General features: G+C 48.2%; 1 protein-coding gene across 2 annotated transcripts in view; it reads left to right on the top strand.

The window, feature by feature from the left end:
* LOC144596824 (ADP-ribose glycohydrolase MACROD1-like) overlaps positions 1-20,101 on the top strand; it is a 1,032,359-nt gene that overhangs the window by 1,005,623 nt on the left and 6,635 nt on the right. For both annotated transcript variants that reach the window (XM_078405658.1, XM_078405659.1), the window contains one exon: positions 15,843-15,899. In XM_078405658.1, coding sequence (XP_078261784.1) covers positions 15,843-15,899 — 57 coding nt within the window. The remainder of the gene's footprint in view (positions 1-15,842; positions 15,900-20,101) is intronic.

The raw sequence follows: 20,101 nt of genomic DNA on the forward strand, positions 1-20,101 counted from the left end.
GGTGCTGCCTGTTCTCCCCGTGACCGCATGGGTCTTTCTCTGAAATCCTCGGTTTCCTCCCACACTCCAAAGACGTACAGGTTTGTAGGTCTTGTAGGACCGCGGGAGAAGACGGCAGGGGAAGAGAAAAGACATTCTGGCCTTCCATCACAGTGAGGAGGTGACTGGAGGAGACTCACTGTGATGGACGGTGGCGCAGCGGTAGAGTTGCTGCCTTACAGTGAATGCAGCGCCGGAGACTCAGGTTCGATCCTGACTACGGGCGCCGTCTGTACGGAGTTTGTACGTTCTCCCTGTGACCTGCGTGGGTTTTCTCCGAGATCTTCGGTTTCCTCCCACACTCCAAAGACGTGCAGGTATGTAGGTTAATTGACTGGGTAAATGTAAAAATTGTCCCGAGTGTGTGTAGGATAGTGTTAATGTGCGGGGATCGCTGGGCGGCGCGGACTCGGTGGGCCGAAGGGCCTGTTTCCGCACTGTATCTCTAAATCTAAATCTAAAATCTAAATATGATCATGGCTGATCTCCAAAATCAGTACCCCGTTCCTGCCTTCTCCCCACATCCCTTGATTCCATTAGCCCGAAGAGCTATATCTAACTCTCTCTTGAATACATCGTTGAATAATGTGCGGGGATCGCTGGTCGGTGTGGACCCGGTGGGCCTATTTCCATGCTGTATATCTAATAGACAATAGACAATAGGTGCAGGAGTAGGCCATTCAGCCGTTCGAGCCAGCACCGCCATTCAATGCGATCATGGCTGATCACTCTCAATCAGTACCCCGTTCCTGCCTTCTCCCCATACCCCCTCACTCCGCTATCCTTAAGAGCTCTATCCAGCTCTCTCTTGAAAGCATCCAACGAACTGGCCTCCACTGCCTTCTGAGGCAGAGAATTCCACACCTTCACCACCCTCTGACTGAAAAAGTTCTTCCTCATCTCCGTTCTAAATGGCCTACCCCTTATTCTTAAACTGTGGCCCCTTGTTCTGGACTCCCCCAACATTGGGAACATGTTATCTGCCTCTAATGTGTCCAATCCCCTAATAATCTTATATGTTTCAATAAGATCCCCCCTCATCCTTCTAAATTCCAGTGTATACAAGCCCAATCGCTCCAGCCTTTCAACATACGACAGTCCCGCCATTCCGGGAATTAACCTAGTGAACCTACGCTGCACGCCCTCCATAGCAAGAATATCCTTCCTCAAATTTGGAGACCAAAACTGCACACAGTATTCCAGGTGCGGTCTCACCAGGGCCCGGTACAACTGTAGAAGGACCTCTTTGCTCCTATACTCAACTCCTCTTGTTACGAAGGCCAACATTCCATTGGCTTTCTTCACTGCCTGCTGTACCTGCATGCTTCCTTTCATTGACTGATGCACTAGGACACCCAGATCTCGTTGAACTCCCCCTCCTCCTAACTTGACACCATTCAGATAATAATCTGCCTTTCTATTCTTACTTCCAAAGTGAATAACCTCACACTTATCTACATTAAACTGCATCTGCCATGTATCCGCCCACTCACACAACCTGTCCAAGTCACCCTGCAGCCTTATTGCATCTTTCTCACAATTCACACTACCCCCCAACTTAGTATCATCTGCAAATTTGCTAATGGTACTTTTAATCCCTTCGTCTAAGTCATTAATGTATATCGTAAATAGCTGGGGTCCCAGCACCGAACCTTGCGGTACCCCACTGGTCACTGCCTGCCATTCCGAAAGGGACCCATTTATCCCCACTCTTTGCTTTCTGTCTGTCAACCAATTTTCTATCCATGTCAGTACCCTACCCCCCAATACCATGTGCCCTAATTTTGCCCACTAATCTCCTATGTGGGACCTTGTCGAAGGCTTTCTGAAAGTCGAGGTACACCACATCCACTGACTCTCCCTTGTCAATTTTCCTAGTTACATCCTCAAAAAATTCCAGTGGATTTGTCAAGTATGATTTCCCCTTCGTAAATCCATGCTGACTCGGAATGATCCCGTTACTGCTATCCAAATGCTCAGCAATTTCGTCTTTTATAATTGACTCCAGCATCTTCCCCACCACTGATGTCAGACTAACTGGTCTATAATTACCCGTTTTCTCTCTCCCTCCTTTCTTAAAAAGTGGGATAACATTTGCTATCCTCCAATCCACAGGAACTGATCCTGAATCTATAGAACATTGAAAAATGATCTCCAATGCTTCCACTATTTCTAGAGCCACCTCCTTAAGTAGGGAATCTAATGAAGGGATCTATAACAGACACCAGCATGTGTCTCGGACGTACGGTTGCCAACTGTCCCGTATTAGCTGGGACATCCCGTATTTTGGGCTATATCGGTTTGTCCCGTACGGGACCGCCCTTGTCCCGTTTAGGCCCGGACGGCGCTGTAGGCCCGGACGCTGTAGGCCCGGACACTGTAGGCCCGCACACTGTAGGTCCGCACACTGTAGGCCCGGACACTGTATACCCGGACACTGTAGCCCGGGGGACGCTGTAGGCCTGGACACTGTAGGCCCGGACACTGTGGGCCCGGACGGCACTGTAGGCCCGGACACTGTAGGCCCGGACACTGTAGGCCCGGACACTGTAGGCCCGGACACTGTAGGCCCGGACACTGTAGGCCCGGACACTGTAGGCCCGGACACTGTAGCCCGGGGGCCGCTGTAGTCCCGGACACTGTAGGCCCGGGTGCCGCCTAGCGGAGGTTGCATAGCAACCAGCCTCCCGGCCCGGGCAGCCGCCATTGGTGGAGCGGGAGCACATGGCCGTTGGCAGGGTGAGGTCACGTGGGGCGCGGGCGGTGAGGTCACCCTTTGTCCCTTCTTTGGGAGTGAGGAAGTTGGCAACCCTACTCGGAAGGCACAGAGTGCAACGCTGAGAGTGATTCAGACTGAAATGCCAGGCATTGTGTTCCCACTTCTTTCATTGCAATGAAACATACATGCGGAGAGCATAGTTTCCAAGGAAGACCCCAAAGTATTAAGCAAAATAATGACTCGAAAGTAGTAATGTTTTTGGAATGTGGCTCCAGCACTAAACAGCGGCTGGCCTAATTTTCTTTCTTCGCGCTACCGTTGTAGTTCAAGTTTAGCTCCTTACGAGATGTCTAATACTCCATTCCTCCAATTAATTCAACTGTGGAGCATCTCTGTGCGTTTCAGATGTAGCACGCTCCTTCACTGTTAAAATTGCCGTGTTAACACGCCGGGCGGCACGGTGGCGCAGCGGTAGAGTTGCCGCCTTAGAGCGAATGCAGCGCCGGAGACCCCGGTTCGATCCTGACTACGGGTGCTGTCTGTACGGAGTTTGTACGTTCTCCCCGTGACCTGCGTGGGTTTTCTCCGAAATCTTCGGTTGCCTCCCACACTCCAAAGACGTGCAGGTTTGTAGGTTAATTGGCTTGGTAAAAAATGCTTTAAAAAAAATTGTCCCTTGTGGGGATAGTGTTAATGTGCGGGAAATTGCTGGTCGGCGCGGACCCGGTGGGCCGAGAGGGGCTGTTTCCGCGCTGTATCTCTAAACACCCTACATCTCAGTGAGACGACTGAGATAAGACGAGAGGGGAAAGATTTAACAGGAACCCGGTGAGCAAATTTTTTCCCTCAGAGCTATATCTAACTCTCTCTTGAAAACATCCAGTGAGTTCACCTCCACTGCCTTCTGTGGCAGAGAATTCCACAGATTCACAACTGCCAACAATTCACAACAAGAAGGTTCTGGAGCGGAAACGTCACCCGTTCCTTCTCTCCAGAGATGCTGCCCGTGCCGCTGAGTTACTCCAGCGTTTCGCGTCTATCTCCTGCTAATTGGCCCACCCACAAAGGTCCCTTCCCAGCCTCCATTTTCCTGCATTTCTCAACATAAATGGACAACAACAAAAAATCCTTCAGAAAATTCAAAAGCTGTTCCCAAATTGGCTCAGAACATCAAAGATGCAGCTTCGCGCAATGTCAAAAAACACCTCTTGAATGACAGTTCAGTACCGTGAAAAAATGCTCCAACATAAAGTCAAGCTAATTGGCAGCAATTGATAGACAGCATCTCCAATATCAACGGCAGTAATAAGCAATTTACGATGTGATGGAAAAGGTTGTAGCGTAACGTTCTTATTTTCACATTTCAATATTTATTACTTTGTGTTTATTTGTGTTTTGCAATCGCGTTTACAAATACCTACTTTGGATTAGTTGACAGCGTTTACGATACAGCGTGGAAATACACTCTGAGATACAGTGTGGAAACAGACCCTTTGTTCCACCGAGTCCCACGCCGACCAGCGATCACCGGTTCGCACGCGGTAGCGGTAATGTTGCTGCCTCACAGCGCCAGAGACCCGGGTTCCATCCCGACTACGGGCGCCGTCTGTACTGAGTTTGTACGTTCTCCCCGTGACCTGCGTGGGTTTTCTCCGAGATCTTCGGTTTCCTCCCACACTCCAAAGACGTGCAGGTTTGTAGGTTAATCGGCTTGGTATAAATGTAAACATTGTCCCTAGTGGGTGTAGGATAGTGTTAGTGTGTGGGGATCGCTGGTTGGCGCGGACCACTGGGCCGAAAGGGCCTGTTTCCGCGCAGTATCTCCAAACCAAACTAAACTAAACATAAAATGCTGGAGTAGCTCAACGGGACAGGCAGCATCTCTGGAGAGAAGGAATGGGTGACGTTTCGGGTCTCAGAATGAGAGTCAGGGGAAAGGGAAATGAGAGATATAGACAGTGATATAGAAAGATATAGAACAAATGAATGAAAGAAAGTTCTATATGAATGAAAGACGTTGGTGAGACCGCATTTAGAATATTGTGTTCAGTTCTGGGCACCATGTTATAGGAAAGATATTGTCAAGCTTGAAAGGGTTCAGAAAAGATTTACGAGGATGTTGCCAGGACTAGAGGGTGTGAGCTACAGGGAGAGGTTGAGTAGGCTGGGTCTCTATTCCATGGAATGCAGGAGAATGAGGGGAGATCTTATAGAGGTGTACAAAATCATGAGAGGAATAGATCGGGTAGATGCACAGAGTCTTTTACCCAGAGTAGGGGAATCGAGGACCAGAGGACATAGGTTCAAGGTGAAGGGGAAAGGATTTAATAGGAATCCGAGGGGTAACCTTTTCACACAGAGGGTGGTGGGTGTATGGAACAAGCTGCCAGAGGAGGTAGTTGAGGCTGGGACTATCCTGTCGTTTAACAGTTGGACGGGTACATGGATAGGACAGGTTTGGAGGGATATGGACTAAGTGCAGGCAAGTGGGACTAGTGTAGCTGGGACATTGTTGGCCGGTGTGGGCGAGTTGGGCCGAAGGGCCTGTTTCCACGCTGTATCACTCTGTGACTCCATGACTCTCTATGCAAAAAACTGACGATGATCAAAGAAGCAGGCCATTGTTGGACCAGGTGAAAACACACCTGGCTGTGGTAGGGAGTCTGGGTTAAAACGTGGTCGTAGAGCTGGAGAACGGGATGAGCCACTGAGGGGGAGCAGCGAGAGAGGAGAGAGATCTAATCATGTGAACTTAAGACAGACACAACATGCTGGAGTAACTCAGCGGGACAGGCAGCATCTCTGGAGAGAAGGAGTGGGTGACATTTCGGGTCGAGACCCTTCTTCAGACTGGTGAACCAAAGGGTCTCGACCCAAAACATCACCCATTCCTTCTCTCCAGAAGTACTGCCTGTTCCGCTGAGTACTGCCTGTACCCCAGCTTTCTGTGTCTATCTTCGGCTCATGTCTAATGTTGTTTAATACAAATTACAACCATTCAGTCATCTGCTTGCGATTTCTTCCGTGACCGAGTGCATGTCACAGGATTCCACTTTTGGTTAATAAGCTTTAAGATAATTAAACGCAGGCATGATTGATGGGCATTTCCTATTTATTTCAAACAGTCCCTCTGGGAACTGGTACTCGACACACTTGCTTTCACATGTCCTTCACCAAACCAGTGATTAAAAGACTCACAGGTACCCCAGCACCATTTCTCTTCACTTCTCTTTTGACACCGCTGTTTGTTCATTGGCACTTGAGAAGCCCTCGGTCGGAGAAGCCTCTGAGTCTTTCAAAGCTTTAGACGGTTGCCATGGCAGCTAGCACGCCTCAGTGTTCTGCAATTAGAGTCGGGCTTTCACATTCCACGGGGATTGACTGATTTCAATGAAGGTTTGTAAAGGAAATCTTGTGCCGCTGGTCAAAACGGTAGTTCTCCACATGGGACCACAATGCCCGCAAGGCAAAGGGGCTTCCAGCCTGTTTAATCTGAGCAACATTGGTCATGATCTCGCTGCACAATGTTGCTCGTGTGGTTTTGTGCGTCTGTGTGCGTTTGTGTATGCGTGTGGCTATCTGTCTGAGCGCGTGTGTGTGTCTGTGTGTGTGCATGTGTGTGTGTCTGTGTGTGTGCATCTGTGTGTGTCTGCAGGTGTGTGCATGTGTGTGTGTGTGTGTGTGTTTGTGTGTCTGTGTTTGTCCGTGTCTGTGTGTTTGTGTCTGTCTGCGTGTGTGGGTGTGTGTGCATCTGTGTGTGCATGTGTGAGTGCATGTGTATGTGTGTATGTTTGTGCATGTGGGTGTGTGGGTGTGTCTATCCATGCACGTGGATGTGTGTGTGTGTGTGTGTGTGTGCAAGTGTGGCTGTGCATGTGTTTTGTTTGTGCGCGTGTACGCGTGTGTCTGTGTGTGTGTCCGTGCATGTGTGTCTGCATTTGTGCGTGTGTGCGCGTGTGTGTCTGTGTGTCTGTGTGTGTGTGCGTGTGCCTGTGTGTGCGTGTGTCCGTGCATGTGTGTGTGTGTGTACGCGTGTGTGTGTGTGTGTGTGTGTGTCTGTGCGTGTGTGTGTGTGTGTGTGTGTACGCGTGTGTGTGTGTGTGTGTGTCTGTGCGCGTGTGTGTGTGTGTCCGTGCGTGTGTGTGTGTGTGCACGTGTGCGTATGCATGTACGTGTGTGAATGAGAGAGGGATTTATTTCACTTTGAGCTGCCTGTCTCCCTCCAGGCAAGTCACAAGCCATTGGATTATTGATTGAGTGTGAAAGAACTTATCCCAGCAGCTCTTCATCATGAAATAGCCAAAATGTTTACGCAATGAATGGACTGATTCACAGGGTAGCATTTTGTGGGATTACGAATCTAAATTTGAAATTGTTGGAAAGTAATTTACCATAGAAAAATTCTGAACATAGAAAAGTACAGCAGAAGTAAAGAGGTGTAATTTAATGACATTTATGGTATTGGTTTAGTATTGTGTACTGAGCTACAATAAAAAGCTTTGTTCTATATGCCATCCAGGCAAATTATATTATACATGAATACTGCGGTAATGTGGAAAATAAAACAAAGTGTGGTGGGGGGAGTGCAGAACCAGGGGTCACACAGTTTAAGAATAAGGGGTCGGCCATTTAGGACTGAGATGAGAAAAATCTTTTTCACCCAGAGAGTTGTGAATCTGTGGAATTCTCTGCCACCGAAGGCAGTGGAGGCCAACTCACTGGATGTTTTCAAGAGAGAGTTAGATTTAGCTCTTAGGGCTAACGGAATCAAGGGATATGGGGGAAAAGCAGGAACGGGGTACTGATTGTGGATGATCAGCCATGATCACATTGAATGGTGGTGCTGGCTCGAAGGGCCGAATGGCCTACTCCTGCACTTATTTTTCTATGATTCTATGTTCTAGAATATGGTGTCACAGATACAGAGAAAGTGCAAATGACAAAAAAAATGCAAATGTCACAACAAGGTAGGTTAGAAGAATGAGGAATAGATCCCCAGCATATGAGATGTCCATTCATGAGTATGATTTGTACAAACTAGTCAGAACTAGGGCCGGTCACGGTGGCGCAGCGGTAGAGTTGCCGCCTTACAGCGCTTGCAGCGCCAGGGACCCGGGTTCGATCCCGACTACGGGGGCTGTCTGTACGGAGTTTGTACGTTCTCCCCGTGACCTGCGTGGGTTTTCTCCGAGATCTTCAGTTTCCTCCCACACTCCAAAGATGCACAAGTATGTAGGTTCATTGGCTTTATTCACAACATGCTGGAGTAACTCAGCAGGTCAGGCAGCATCTCGGGAGAGAAGGAATGGGCGACGTTTCGGGTCGAGACCCTTCTTCAGTCTGAAGAAGGGTCTCGACCCGAAACGTCGCCCATTCCTTCTCTCCTGAGAGGCTGCCTGACCTGCTGAGTTACTCCAGCATGTTGTGAATAAATACCTTCGGCTTGTACCAGCATCTGCAGTTATTTTCTTACACTAGGTTAATTGGCTTGGTGTATGTGTAAACCGTCCCTAGTGTGTGTAGGACAGTGTTAGTGTGCCGGGATCGCTGGTCGGCGTGGACACGGTGGGCCGAAGGGCCTGTTTCCGCGCTGTATCTCTAAACTAAACTAAACAAAACCATTTTCTCGGGTGGAAACGTTAAATACCGGAGGGTATGGCTTCAAGGTGAGAAGAGCAAAGTTTAAAGGATATGTGCGGTCATTTTACACAGAGGGTGGTGGGTGCCTGGTGGAGGCAGATACGATAGAGGCGTTTAGGAGGCTTTTAGATAGACGCGTGGATATGCAGGGAGTGGAGAGATATGGATCACGTGCAGGCAGAGGAGATTAGTTGAACTTGGCATTGTGTTCGGCACAGATATTGTGGGCCACCTCCCATTCCTTTTGACTCAACCGTATCGAAGTGTCCTCGTAAGAAAGTAGTAAGGAAAAGACATGCAATGCTGCCATTTATTTCGAGAGGACGAGAGTACAAAAACAGGGCTGCAATGCTGAGGCTTCATAAGCCACTGGTCAGGCCGCATTTGGAGCGTTGTGAGTAGTTTTGGGCGCCATATCTGAGGAAGGATGTGCTGGCGTTGGAGAGGGTCCAGAGGAGGATTACGAGAACGATCCCAGGAATGATTGTACTAACATACGATGAGCGTTTGTCGGCACTGGGCCTGTACTCGCTGGAGTTTAGAAGAATGAGGGGGGGACTTCATTGAAACATCCAGAATAGTGTAAGACTTGGATAGAGTGGATGTGGAGAGGATGTTTCCACTGGTGGGAGAGTCTAGGACTAGAGGTCACAGCCTCAGAATTAAAGGACATTCCTTTAATAATAATAATAATAATAATGCATTACATTTATATAGCGCTTTTCATATACTCAAAGACGCTTTACAGGGATTTAGAGAACATAGGGAAGTGAATAAATAGATAAATAAGTAAACGAACAGAGAAAGGAGACAGAAGGTGAGGTGACCTTCAGTGGTTGAAGGCAGTGCTGAACAGGTGAGACTTCAGCGATGTTTTGAATGTGGTGAGTGCGGAGGAGTCTCTGACGGTTTGGGGTAGTGAGTTCCATAGGGTGGGAGCAGCGATGGAGAAAGCCCTGTCCCCCCAGGATCTGAGTTTGGTCCGGATGTGGGGGGATAGGAGATTGGCAGCAGCAGAGCGGAGGGTGCAGGTGGGAGTGTGCCTGTGGAGGAGGTCGGTCAGGTAGGATGGGGCTAGGTTATGGAGGGCTTTGTAGGTTATGAGGAGGATTTTGTACTGGATTCTCTGGGGGATGGGGAGCCAGTGGAGTTTGTAAAGGACAGGGGTGATATGGTCACGGATCGGGGTGTGGGTGAGTAGACGGGCAGCGGAGTTTTGAATGTATTGAAGTTTACTGATGATTTTTGAGGGTGCGCCATAGAGGAGGCTGTTGCAGTAGTCCAGACAGGAGGTGATGAAGGCGTGGATGAGGGTTTCTGCAGCTGTGGAGGAGAGGGATGGACGGAGACGGGCAATGTTTTTGAGGTGGAAGAAGGCTGTCTTTGTGATGTGTTTGATGTGTTTGTCGAAGGAGAGGGTTTGATCAAAGATGATTCCAAGATTCATCAAGAAGGAGATAAGGAGGAATTTCTTCAGTCAGAGGGTGGTGAATCTGTGGAATTCTTTGCCACAGAAGGCTGTGGAAGCCAAGTCAATTTAAGGCAGAGATAGATAGATTCTTGATTAGTACAGGTGTCAGGGGTTATCAAAGATGGAATAGTGGCACATATGGATCGCAGTAACAGGATCGGTCCAAGTCAGCATGGATTTACGAAGGGGAAATCATGCTTGACTAATCTTCTGGAATTTTTTTAGGATGTACCTAGGAAAATGGACAAGGGAGAGCCAGTGGATGTAGTGTATCTGGACTTTCAGAAAGCCTTTCATAAGGTCCCACACAGGAGATTAGTGGGCAAAATTAGAGCACATGGTATTGGGGGTAGGGTACTGACATGGATAGAAAATTGGTTGGCAGACAGGAAACAAAGAGTAGGGATTAACAGGCCCCTTTCAGAATGGCAGGCAGTGACTAGTGGGGTGCCGCAAGGCTCGTTGCTGGGACCGCAGCTATTTACAATATACATTAATGACTTAGATGAAGGGATTAATAGTAACGTTAGCAAATTTGCAGATGACACAAAGCTGGGTGGCAGTGTGAACTGTGAAGAGGATGCTATGAGGATGCAGAGTGACTTGGACAGGTTGTGTGAGTGGGCGGATGCATGGCAGGTGCAGTTTAATGTGGATAAGTGTGAGGTTATCCACTTTGGAGGCAAGAATAGAAAGGCAGATTATTATCTGAATGGTGTCAGGTTAGGAAAAGGGGACGTACAACGAGACCTAGGTGGCCGTGTACATCAGTCACTGAAAGTAAGCATACAGGTACAACAGGCAGTGAAGAAAGCCAATGGAATGTTGGCCTTCATAAAGAGAGGAGTTGAGCATAGGAGCAAAGAGGTCCTTCTGCAGTTGTACAGGGCCCTAGTGAGTACACACCTGGAGTACTGTGTGCAGTTTTGGTCTCTTAATTTGAGGAAGGATATTCTTGCTATTGAGGGCGTGCAGTGTAGGTTCACAAGGTTAATTCCCGGGATGGCGGGACTGTCGTAGGTTGAAAGACTGGAGTGACTGGGCTTGTATTCACTGGAATTTAGAAAGATGAGAGGGGATCTTATAGAAACATACAAAATTATTAAGGGATTGGACACACTAGAAGCAGGAAACATGTTCCCGATGTTGGGGGAGTCCAGAACCAGGGGCCACAGTTTAAGAATAAGGGGTAGGCCATTTAGAACTGAGATGAGGAAAAACGAATTCACACAGAGAGTTGCGAATCTGTGGAATTCTCTGTCTCAGAAGGCAGTGGAGGCTGATTCATTGGATGCATTTAAAAGAGAGTTACTGTGGATAGAGCTCTTATGGCTAGCAGAATCAAGGGGTGGGCGGAGGAAGGCAGGAACGGGGTACTGATCGTGGATGATCAGCCATGATCACATTGAATGGCGGTGCTGGCCCGAAGGGCCGAATGGCCCACTTCTGCACCTATTGTCTATGCGTCTATGTTATGGGGAGAATTCAGGAGAATGGGGTCAGGAGGGAGAGATAAGTTCGGCCATGATTGAATGGCAGAGTAGATGGGCCGAATGGCCTAATTCTGTGACCTGTAACTAACGACCTGACGAAGACACATCTCACAATTTCTCACAATTGTTCTTGGTTGTTGCAAAAATTAGTGTGTAAGGATTGAGTGTGTAAGGAAGTGAAAGACATTTTAGAAGCACTGCGATTTACACAACTATCATTAGATAGATGATGGGAATTTGATTCAATCCTGGTTTCATTTGGGTCAGATTATTGAGAATGTGCTTGGGATGGTTTCAACATCTCTAACGGCCATGTAATTTTGTAAATATTTTATCATCTTTATATGGAATTCTCTGCCTCAGAAGGCGGAGGCCAATTCTCTGAATGCATTCAAGAGAGAGCAAGAGGGAGCTCTTAAGGATAGCGGAGTCAGGGGGTATGGGGAGAAGGCAGGAACGGGGTACTGATTGGGAATGATCAGCCATGATCACGTTGAATGGTGGTGCTGGCTCGAAGGGCCGAATGGCCTCCTCCTGCACCTATTATCTATTGTCTATGACATCAATTGTCTCTTTTTCAAATCTGTTGATATATTTCACTCACAGTTCCTTTTACAATTAAAGGCATTTCATTGTGCTATCACTCAAAGTCACTGGCTGACTGAGACAGTGCATCGTTATTTATGTCATTGCAACGTATCTTAATCTCCAAGGTTTTTATCAGGTCACCTCACAACCTTCATGGCTCAAACGCAAAATGTAGAACATCGGGTCCTACCTTTTAACCCCCATAATAATAATTTCAGTAACATTCCTCCCTCACCTTGACAACATTCCCATGTTACAACAATCACTGCACGCCAAGAACTCTTCACGGATTACAACACGGCACGGTGGCGCAGCGCAGCGCCGGAGACCCGGGTTCGATTCTGACTATGGGTGCTTTTGTGTGCGGAGTTTGTACGTTCTCCACGCTGCCATGTGGGTTTTCTCCGGGTGCTCCGGTTTCCTCCCACACTCCAAAGATGTGCAGGTTTGCAGGTCATAAGGTCATAGGGAATAGGAGTGGAATTAGGCCATTCGGCCAATCGAATCTACTCCCCCATTCAATCATGGCTGATCTGTCTCTCCCACCTAACCCCATTCTCCTGCCTTCTCCCCATAACCTCTGACACCCGTACTAATCAAGAATCTATCTCTGCCTTAACAATATCCACGACTTGGCCTCCACAGCTAGGGTTGCCAACTGTCCCGTATTAGCCGGAACATCCCGTATTTTGGGCTATTTGATTTGTCCCGTACAGGACTGCCCTTGTCCCTTATTAGGCCCGGGGGGGGTTGTAGGCCCGGACGCTGTAGGCCCGGACGCTGTAGGCCCGCACGCTGTAGGCCCGGACACTGTAGGCCCGGACACTGTAGGCCCGGACACTGTAGGCCCGGACATTGTAGGCCCGGACACTGTAGGCCCGGACGCTGTAGGCACGGACACTGTAGGCCCGGACAATGTAGGTCCGGACACTGTAGGCCCGGGTACTGTAGGCCCAGACACTGTAGGCCCGTACACTGTAGGCCCGGACACTGTAGGCCCGGACACTGTAGGCCCGGACACTGTAGGCCCGGACGCTGTAGGCCCGGACGCTGTAGGCCCGGACGCTGTAGGCCCGGACACTTTAGGCCCCGCGCTGTAGGTCCCGACAGTTTAGGTCCCGACACTTTAGGTTTCCGACATTCTAGCTCTGGACAGTGTAGGCCCGGAGGCCTGGGCGCTGCCTGACGGAGGTTGCGCAGCAACCCGTCTCCCGGCCTGGGCGGCCACCATTGGTGGAGTGGGAGCATGTGGCCGCTGGCTGCGTGAGGTCACGTGGGGCGCGGGGCGGTGACATCACCTTGGCCCCTATTTGGGAGTGCGATTTGGGAGCCTTCTGTGGCATAGAATCCCACAGATTCACCACAGGTTAATTGGTTTCTGTAAATTGTCCCTAGGGGGTGGGGTGTAGGATAGAACTCGTGTATGGGCGATCATTGGTCGGTGTGGACACTGTGGGCCGAAGGGCCTGTTTCCATGCTGTATCTCTAAACTAAACTAAACTAAAACATTTTAAAACATCATAAAAGGAATGGGAAGGATGCAATCTAAACTCAAGCCTTTCCATCTGAACATTTACCAATGCTATTCTTCTACGATATTTTATTTCCCTCCACAATACAAAGTATGTTTGATTTCTCCATTTCTTTTATCAGTCCAGTAACCTGGATTATTGAAGATAGACATAAAAAGCTGGAATAACTCAGCGGGTCAGACAGCATCTCTAGAGAAAAGCAATTGGTGATGTTTCAGGTCGAGACCCTTCGTCTGAAGAAGGGTCTCGACACGAAACTTCACCAAGTCCTTTTCTCCAGAGTTGCTAACCGACCCGCTGAGTTACACCAGCTTTTTGTGTCTATCTTCGGTTTAAACCAGCATCTGCTGTTCCTTCCTACCAAGATTACCCGTGTCAAAAAGCAACCAGCAGATTAGAGATGCAGAGCGGAAACTGGCCCTTCGGCCCACCGAGTCCACGCCGACCATCGATCGCCCTTTCACACTAGTTTTATGTTATCCCACTTTCCCATCCACTCCCTTTTGTTTATTCCTTTCTGAACCTTTCTGAAAGTTTCATATCCCAGATTGTTTGTAAATTTGTCAACTCACAGATATCATTTAGTTTAGTTTAGAGTCACAGCGGAGAAACAGGCCCTTCGGCCCACCGGGTCGGCGCCGACCAGTGATCCCCACACATTAATACCATTATACACCCACGAGGGACAATTTTTACATTTACCAAGCCAATTAACCTACAAACCTGCACGTCTTTGGAGTGTGGGAGGAAACCGAAGATCTCGGAGAAAACCCACGCAGGTCACGGGGAGAACGTACAAACTCCGTAGTCGGGATGGAACCCGGGTCTCCGGCGCTGCATTCGCTGTAATGCAGCAACCCTACCGCTGCGCCACCGTGACCGTCCGCCACCGTGCTGCAGAGTACACTAAAGTGGGTCGTATCGTAGATAGCGAAGATGGTTAACAAAACTCACAGCAGGATCTTGGCATCGGTCGGGCAAGTGGGCGGAGGGATGGTTAATGGAGTTTAATGTAGATTAGTACGAGGTGTAGCAATAGACAATAGACAATAGACAATAGGTGCAGGAGGAGGCCATTCGGCCCTTCGAACCAGCACCGCCGTTCAATGTGATCATGGCTGATCATTCTCAATCAGTACCCCGTTCCTGCCTTCTCCCCATACCCCCTGACTCTGCTATCTGTAAGAGCTCTAGCTCTCTCTTGAATGCATTCAGAGAATTGGCCTCCACTGCCTTCTGAGGCAGAGAATTCCACAGATTCACAACTCTCTGACTGAAAAAGTTTTTCCTCATCTCCGTTCTAAATGGCCTACCCCTTATTCTTAAACAGTGGCCCCTTGTTCTGGACTCCCCCAACATTGGGAACATGTTTCCTGCCTCTAACGCGTCCAACCCCTTAATAATCCTTTTTTCACGTTTCGATAAGATCCCCTCTCATCCTTCTAAATTCCAGTGTATACAAGCATGTTGGAAAGTCAAACCAGGGCAGGACCTTCACAGTGAATGACGGGGCTCTCGGGAGTGTCGTAGATCAGAGGGATCCAGCAGTGCGGGCACGTACAGTATGTAACGCATTATGCCACTGTGACGATAAGGTCGGACGTACCCTTGGTCTCTTCATAAGAGATCTGCCAGATTCCTTTAGAGCTCCAGCAGTTTGTTCTCCACATTAATTTGACAATACTCGGAGCCAAATTTGTGCCAACGTCTTTTTATTAAAACGTACGCGTTGGCCGATGAGTGGATTTAAGTCGTCTTTGTGGACATCTCGTTCTCCTCGAGGGGCGATAATCCACGCCGGAGCGGAAAGCTGCTGTTCTTGGACCGTGGACCAGTTGGGCCCAAACCTCTCCTGCATTGGTGCAGCACCCTGTCCTCCCCCCCTCCCCTCTCTCCTCAACCCCCCCCCCCTCCCCTCCCCCCCCCCCCCCCCACTCCCCCCTCCCTCCTCCCCTCCCCCTCCCCTCCTTTTAAACTTAAAAATGTGAATAACTTTAAAAATATAAGACCGATTTCAATAAAACTACTTGCATTATCACTAAAGTGACAATGGTGAGTAAGGTGGGCCTAAAATTGTGGCACTATCGTGTACCGTTTTGGCTGAAGTTCAGTCACAAACAAGATAACAAACGAGAGTTTTAGTATATAGATTATATAAAGTGTCCCTAATGTGTGTAGGATAGTGTTAATGTGCGGGGATCGCTGGTCGGTGCGGACTCGGTGGGCCGAAGGGCCTGTTTCCGCGCTGTATCTCTATAATTAAAATTTTAATTAAATTCAAAAATTGTACAGACTGTAAATGACACATGCCAGTTATTGAAAAAGTCTAATGTGACTGAATATTGTCCCATGTTTTACAGAAGAAGACGACAAGGATAATACTGACCGTATACCTTATATTGATGAATGCGAAGAAGGTATGGAGACTCTTGGGGGTTTTGTGGAAGAAATGTTAAAATGGGACTTAAAAAAAGGAATGTGTATTCTCGACAGGAATTCAGTTTGTCAGTTTTCAACATATTTATAGACTCGTTTTGCATCAAAATCTAGTCTGTAAATATGGCCGGTCACGGTGGTGCAGCGGTAGAGTTGCTGCCTTACAGCGAATGCAGCGCCGGAGACCCGGGTTCCATCCCGACTACGGGCGCCGTCTGCACGGAGTTTGTACGTTCTCCCCGTGACCCGCGTGGGTTTTCCTCCGAGATCTTCGGTTTCCTCCCACACTCCAAAGACGTGCAGGTATGTAGGATAATTGGCTTGGTATAAATGTAAAAATTGTCCCTAATGGGTGTAGGATGGTGTTAATGTGCGGGGATCGCTGGTCGGCGCGGACCCGGTGGGCCAAAGGGCCTGTTTTCGCGCTGTATCTCTAAACTAAACTAAACTAATCTGAAGTCCTAACGTTATATTAATTGTACAACTATTTCATACATCGGATTTGTTAAAAGACAGCATGGAACATCGGGCAGAACAGCACAAGAACAGGCCCTTCGGCCCACAATATCTGTGCTGAACATGATGGAGAGACTAACTCTGATTTGCCTGCTTCCCCCTCCATTCCCTGCATATTCATATGCATATCTACAAGTCTCTTAAATACCATTTTCCTCAACCATCATTCCTTGTGGTTCCCCCTCTCACCTGAAAGCTATGCCCTCTAGTATTTTGATTTTTCCATTCTGGGCAAAAGACTCTGACTGTTTACCCTATCTACGCCTCTCATGATTATCTGTACTTCTACAAGGTCCCGTCTCAACCTCTGACGTTCCAGAGACAACAATCCAAGTCTGTCCAACCTCTCCCCGTAGCTAATACCCCCCTGATCTAGGCATCACTCTGGTAACCCAACCGCCCCAAAGCCTCCACATCCTTCCTGTAATGGAGTGACCAGAAATGCACGCAGTGCTCCAAATGCGGCCTGTCCAAAGCCCTCAAAAGCAGAGAAAGGATGCTGGAGATCTCATCCATTGAAAAAACATTCTACAGTTGCACAGCCATTTTGATCCCGTTTGGTCCATAGAATGAATGAATGAATTAATTAATTAATTGATTAATTCATCAGTTCATAAGTGATAGGAGCAGAATTAGGCCATTTGGCCCATCAAGTCCACTGCACCATTCAATCATGGCTGATCTATCTTTCCCTCTCAACCCCATTCTCCTGCCTTCTCCCCGTAACCCAGAACCAGGGGCCACAGTTTAAGAATAAGGGGTAGGCCATTTAGAACGGAGATGAGGAAAAACTTTTTCAGTCAGAGAGTTGTGAATCTGTGGAATTCTCTGCCTCAGAAGGCAGTGTAGGCCAATTCTCTGGATGCTTTCAAAAGAGAGTTAGATAGAGCTCTTAATGATAGCGGAGTCAAGGGATTTGTTTAAAAAAGGTTCTAAAAGTAAACCTAGCAATTATAGACCTGTTAGTTTGACGTCTGTGGTGGGAAAATGAATGGAAAAGATACTTAGGGACAATATATATAATCACATGGATAAACAAGGCCTGATTAGAAACAGTCAACATGGATTTGTGCCTGGAAGGTCATGTTTGACTAATCTTCTTGAATTTTTTGAAGAGGTTACCAGGGAAATTGATAAGGACAAGGCTGTGGATGTTGTCTATATGGACTTCAGTAAGGCATTTGACAAGGTTCCACATGGAAGGTTGATTAAGAAGGTTAAATCGTTGGGTATTAATAGTGAGGTTGCAAGATGGATTCAACAATGGCTGAATGGGAGATACCAGAGGGTAATGGTTGACAACTGTATGTCAGGTTGGAGGCCAGTGTCTAGTGGAATACCCCAAGGGTCTGTGTTGGGTCCACTGTTGGTTGTCATTTATATTAATGATCTGGATGATGGTGTGGCAAATTGGATTAGTAAGTATACAGATGCTACCAAGATAGGTGGTGTAGTTAATAATGAAGTAGATTTTCAAAGTCTACAGAGAGACTTGGGCCTTTTGGAAGGGTGGGCTGAAAGATGGCAGATGGAGTTTAATGCTGATAAGTGTGAGGTGCTGCATTTTGGTAGGACAAATCAAAATAGGACGTACAGGGTAAATGGTAGGGAATTGAGGAATGCAGTGGAACAGAGGGATCTGGGAATAACTGTGCATTGTTCCCTGAAGGTGGAATCTCATCTGGATAGGGTGGTGAAGAACGCGTTTGGTATGCTTGCCTTTATAAATCAGAGCATCGAGTATAGAAGTTGGGATGTAATGTTGAAATTGTACAGGGCATTGGTGAGGCCGAATCTGGAGTATAATAATAATAATTATAATCCATTTATTTTATATAGCGCCTTATCACATGCTCAAAGCGCTTTACAAAAACAATTAACATAGAAACAAACAGACAAACTATCCTGACGGAAAAGCGGCGAATACACAACGCCAGCGTCCTCTCACGTCAGGGTCCGGCAGTAGACATTAAAAAGCACAAGACACACAGATATAATTTTTACACAAAACAGCCATCACAGTGATTGCTCTAGGCATACCCTCACTGTGATGGAAGGCAAAGTCTTATCTCCTCCTCATTCTTCTCCCGTGGTGCCACGAGGTGATCGAGGCTCCCAACTTTTTGAAGCCCCCACCGGGCGATGGAAAGTCCCAGGGCCGAGCCGAGCAGGCCGATGAAAGTCCTGAGCCCCCACTGGGCGATGGAAAGTCCCAGGGCCGAGCCGAGCCGAGCAGGCCGATGAAAGTCCCGAGCCCCCACCGGGCGATGGAACGTGCTGCGGCCGGGCCACGCAGGGCGATGAAGGGCCTGCGGGCGGGTTGATCGTACCTCGCGCTTCGGGGCGGTCGAAGCTGCTACGGCTGGAGCTCCCAAAAACCGGTCGCCAGCCAGGGACCTGCGAACTCCCGATGTTGCGGTCTGCAGGGCCCACGGCCGAAGCCTCCGAGATGGTAAGTCCAGGCCCTGCGACCGGAGTCTTTGAGGTCGATCCCAGCTGGAGGCCGCCGACTCCACGATGTTAGGCCGTAGCGCGAACGGAGATACGACACGGTAAAGGTCGCATCTCCGTTGAGGAGGAGATTTGAAAAAAGGTTTCCCCCAACCCCCCCCACCACCCCCCTACATACACAGAATTAAAAATAAAACAAAACGTACATTTAACAACGACAATGACAAAAAAAACAAAAAAAAACAGAGAGACTGCCGGTGAGCCGCAGCTGCAGAAATTATAGGAAGGATGTCGACAAAATGGAGAGGGTACAGAGGAGATTTACTAGAATGTTGCCTGGGTTTCAGCACTTAAGCTACAGAGAGAGGTTGAACAGGTTGGGTCTTTATTCTTTGGAGCGTAGAAGGTTGAGGGGGGACTTGATAGAGGTTTTAAAAAAATTAAGAGGGACGGACAGAGTTGACGTGGGTAGGCTTTTCCCTTTGAGAGTGGGGAAGATTCCAACAAGGGGACATAGCTTCAGAATTAAGGGACAAAAGTTTAGGGGTAACATGAGGGGTAACTTCTTTACTCAGAGGGTGGTGGCTGTATGGAATGGGCTTCCGGTGGAAGTGGTGGAGGCAGGCTCGATTTTATTATTTAAGAGTAAATTGGATAGGTATATGGATGGGAGGGGATTGGAGGGTTATGGTCTGAGAGCAGGTAGATGAGACTAGGTCAGAGAAAGTGGTCGGCGTGGACTGGTAGGGCCGAACGGGCCTGTTTCCGTGCTGTAATTGTTATATGGTTATATGGTTATATGATTATGGGGAGAGGGCAGGAACGGGGTACTGAAAGTGGATGATCAGCCATGATCACATTGAATGGCGGTGCTGGCTCAAATGGCCTACTCCTGCACCTATTGTCTATTATCTATAAGCCATGACATGCTACTAATCAAGAATCTATCAATCCTCACCTTAAAAATATCCACTGATTTGGATATCCACAGCCGTCTGTGGAAAAAGAATTCCACAGATTCACCACCCTCATGAATGAGTAGATGAATGAATGAATGAATGTTACTTTTATCAGATACTTTATCAGATTGATTCTGAGGAGTTGGTGTCTAACTTTAAATCCCAATGGCTCCATTCTTTGTGCTGACCCCTGCACTTGCGGTTGTAGAAGCTCTTCATCACAGAAGATTGCTGAGGCATTTTCTACCAGTGTGTTC

This window comes from Rhinoraja longicauda, chromosome 9, assembly GCF_053455715.1.
Source record: "Rhinoraja longicauda isolate Sanriku21f chromosome 9, sRhiLon1.1, whole genome shotgun sequence".
Lineage (NCBI taxonomy): Eukaryota > Metazoa > Chordata > Chondrichthyes > Rajiformes > Arhynchobatidae > Rhinoraja > Rhinoraja longicauda.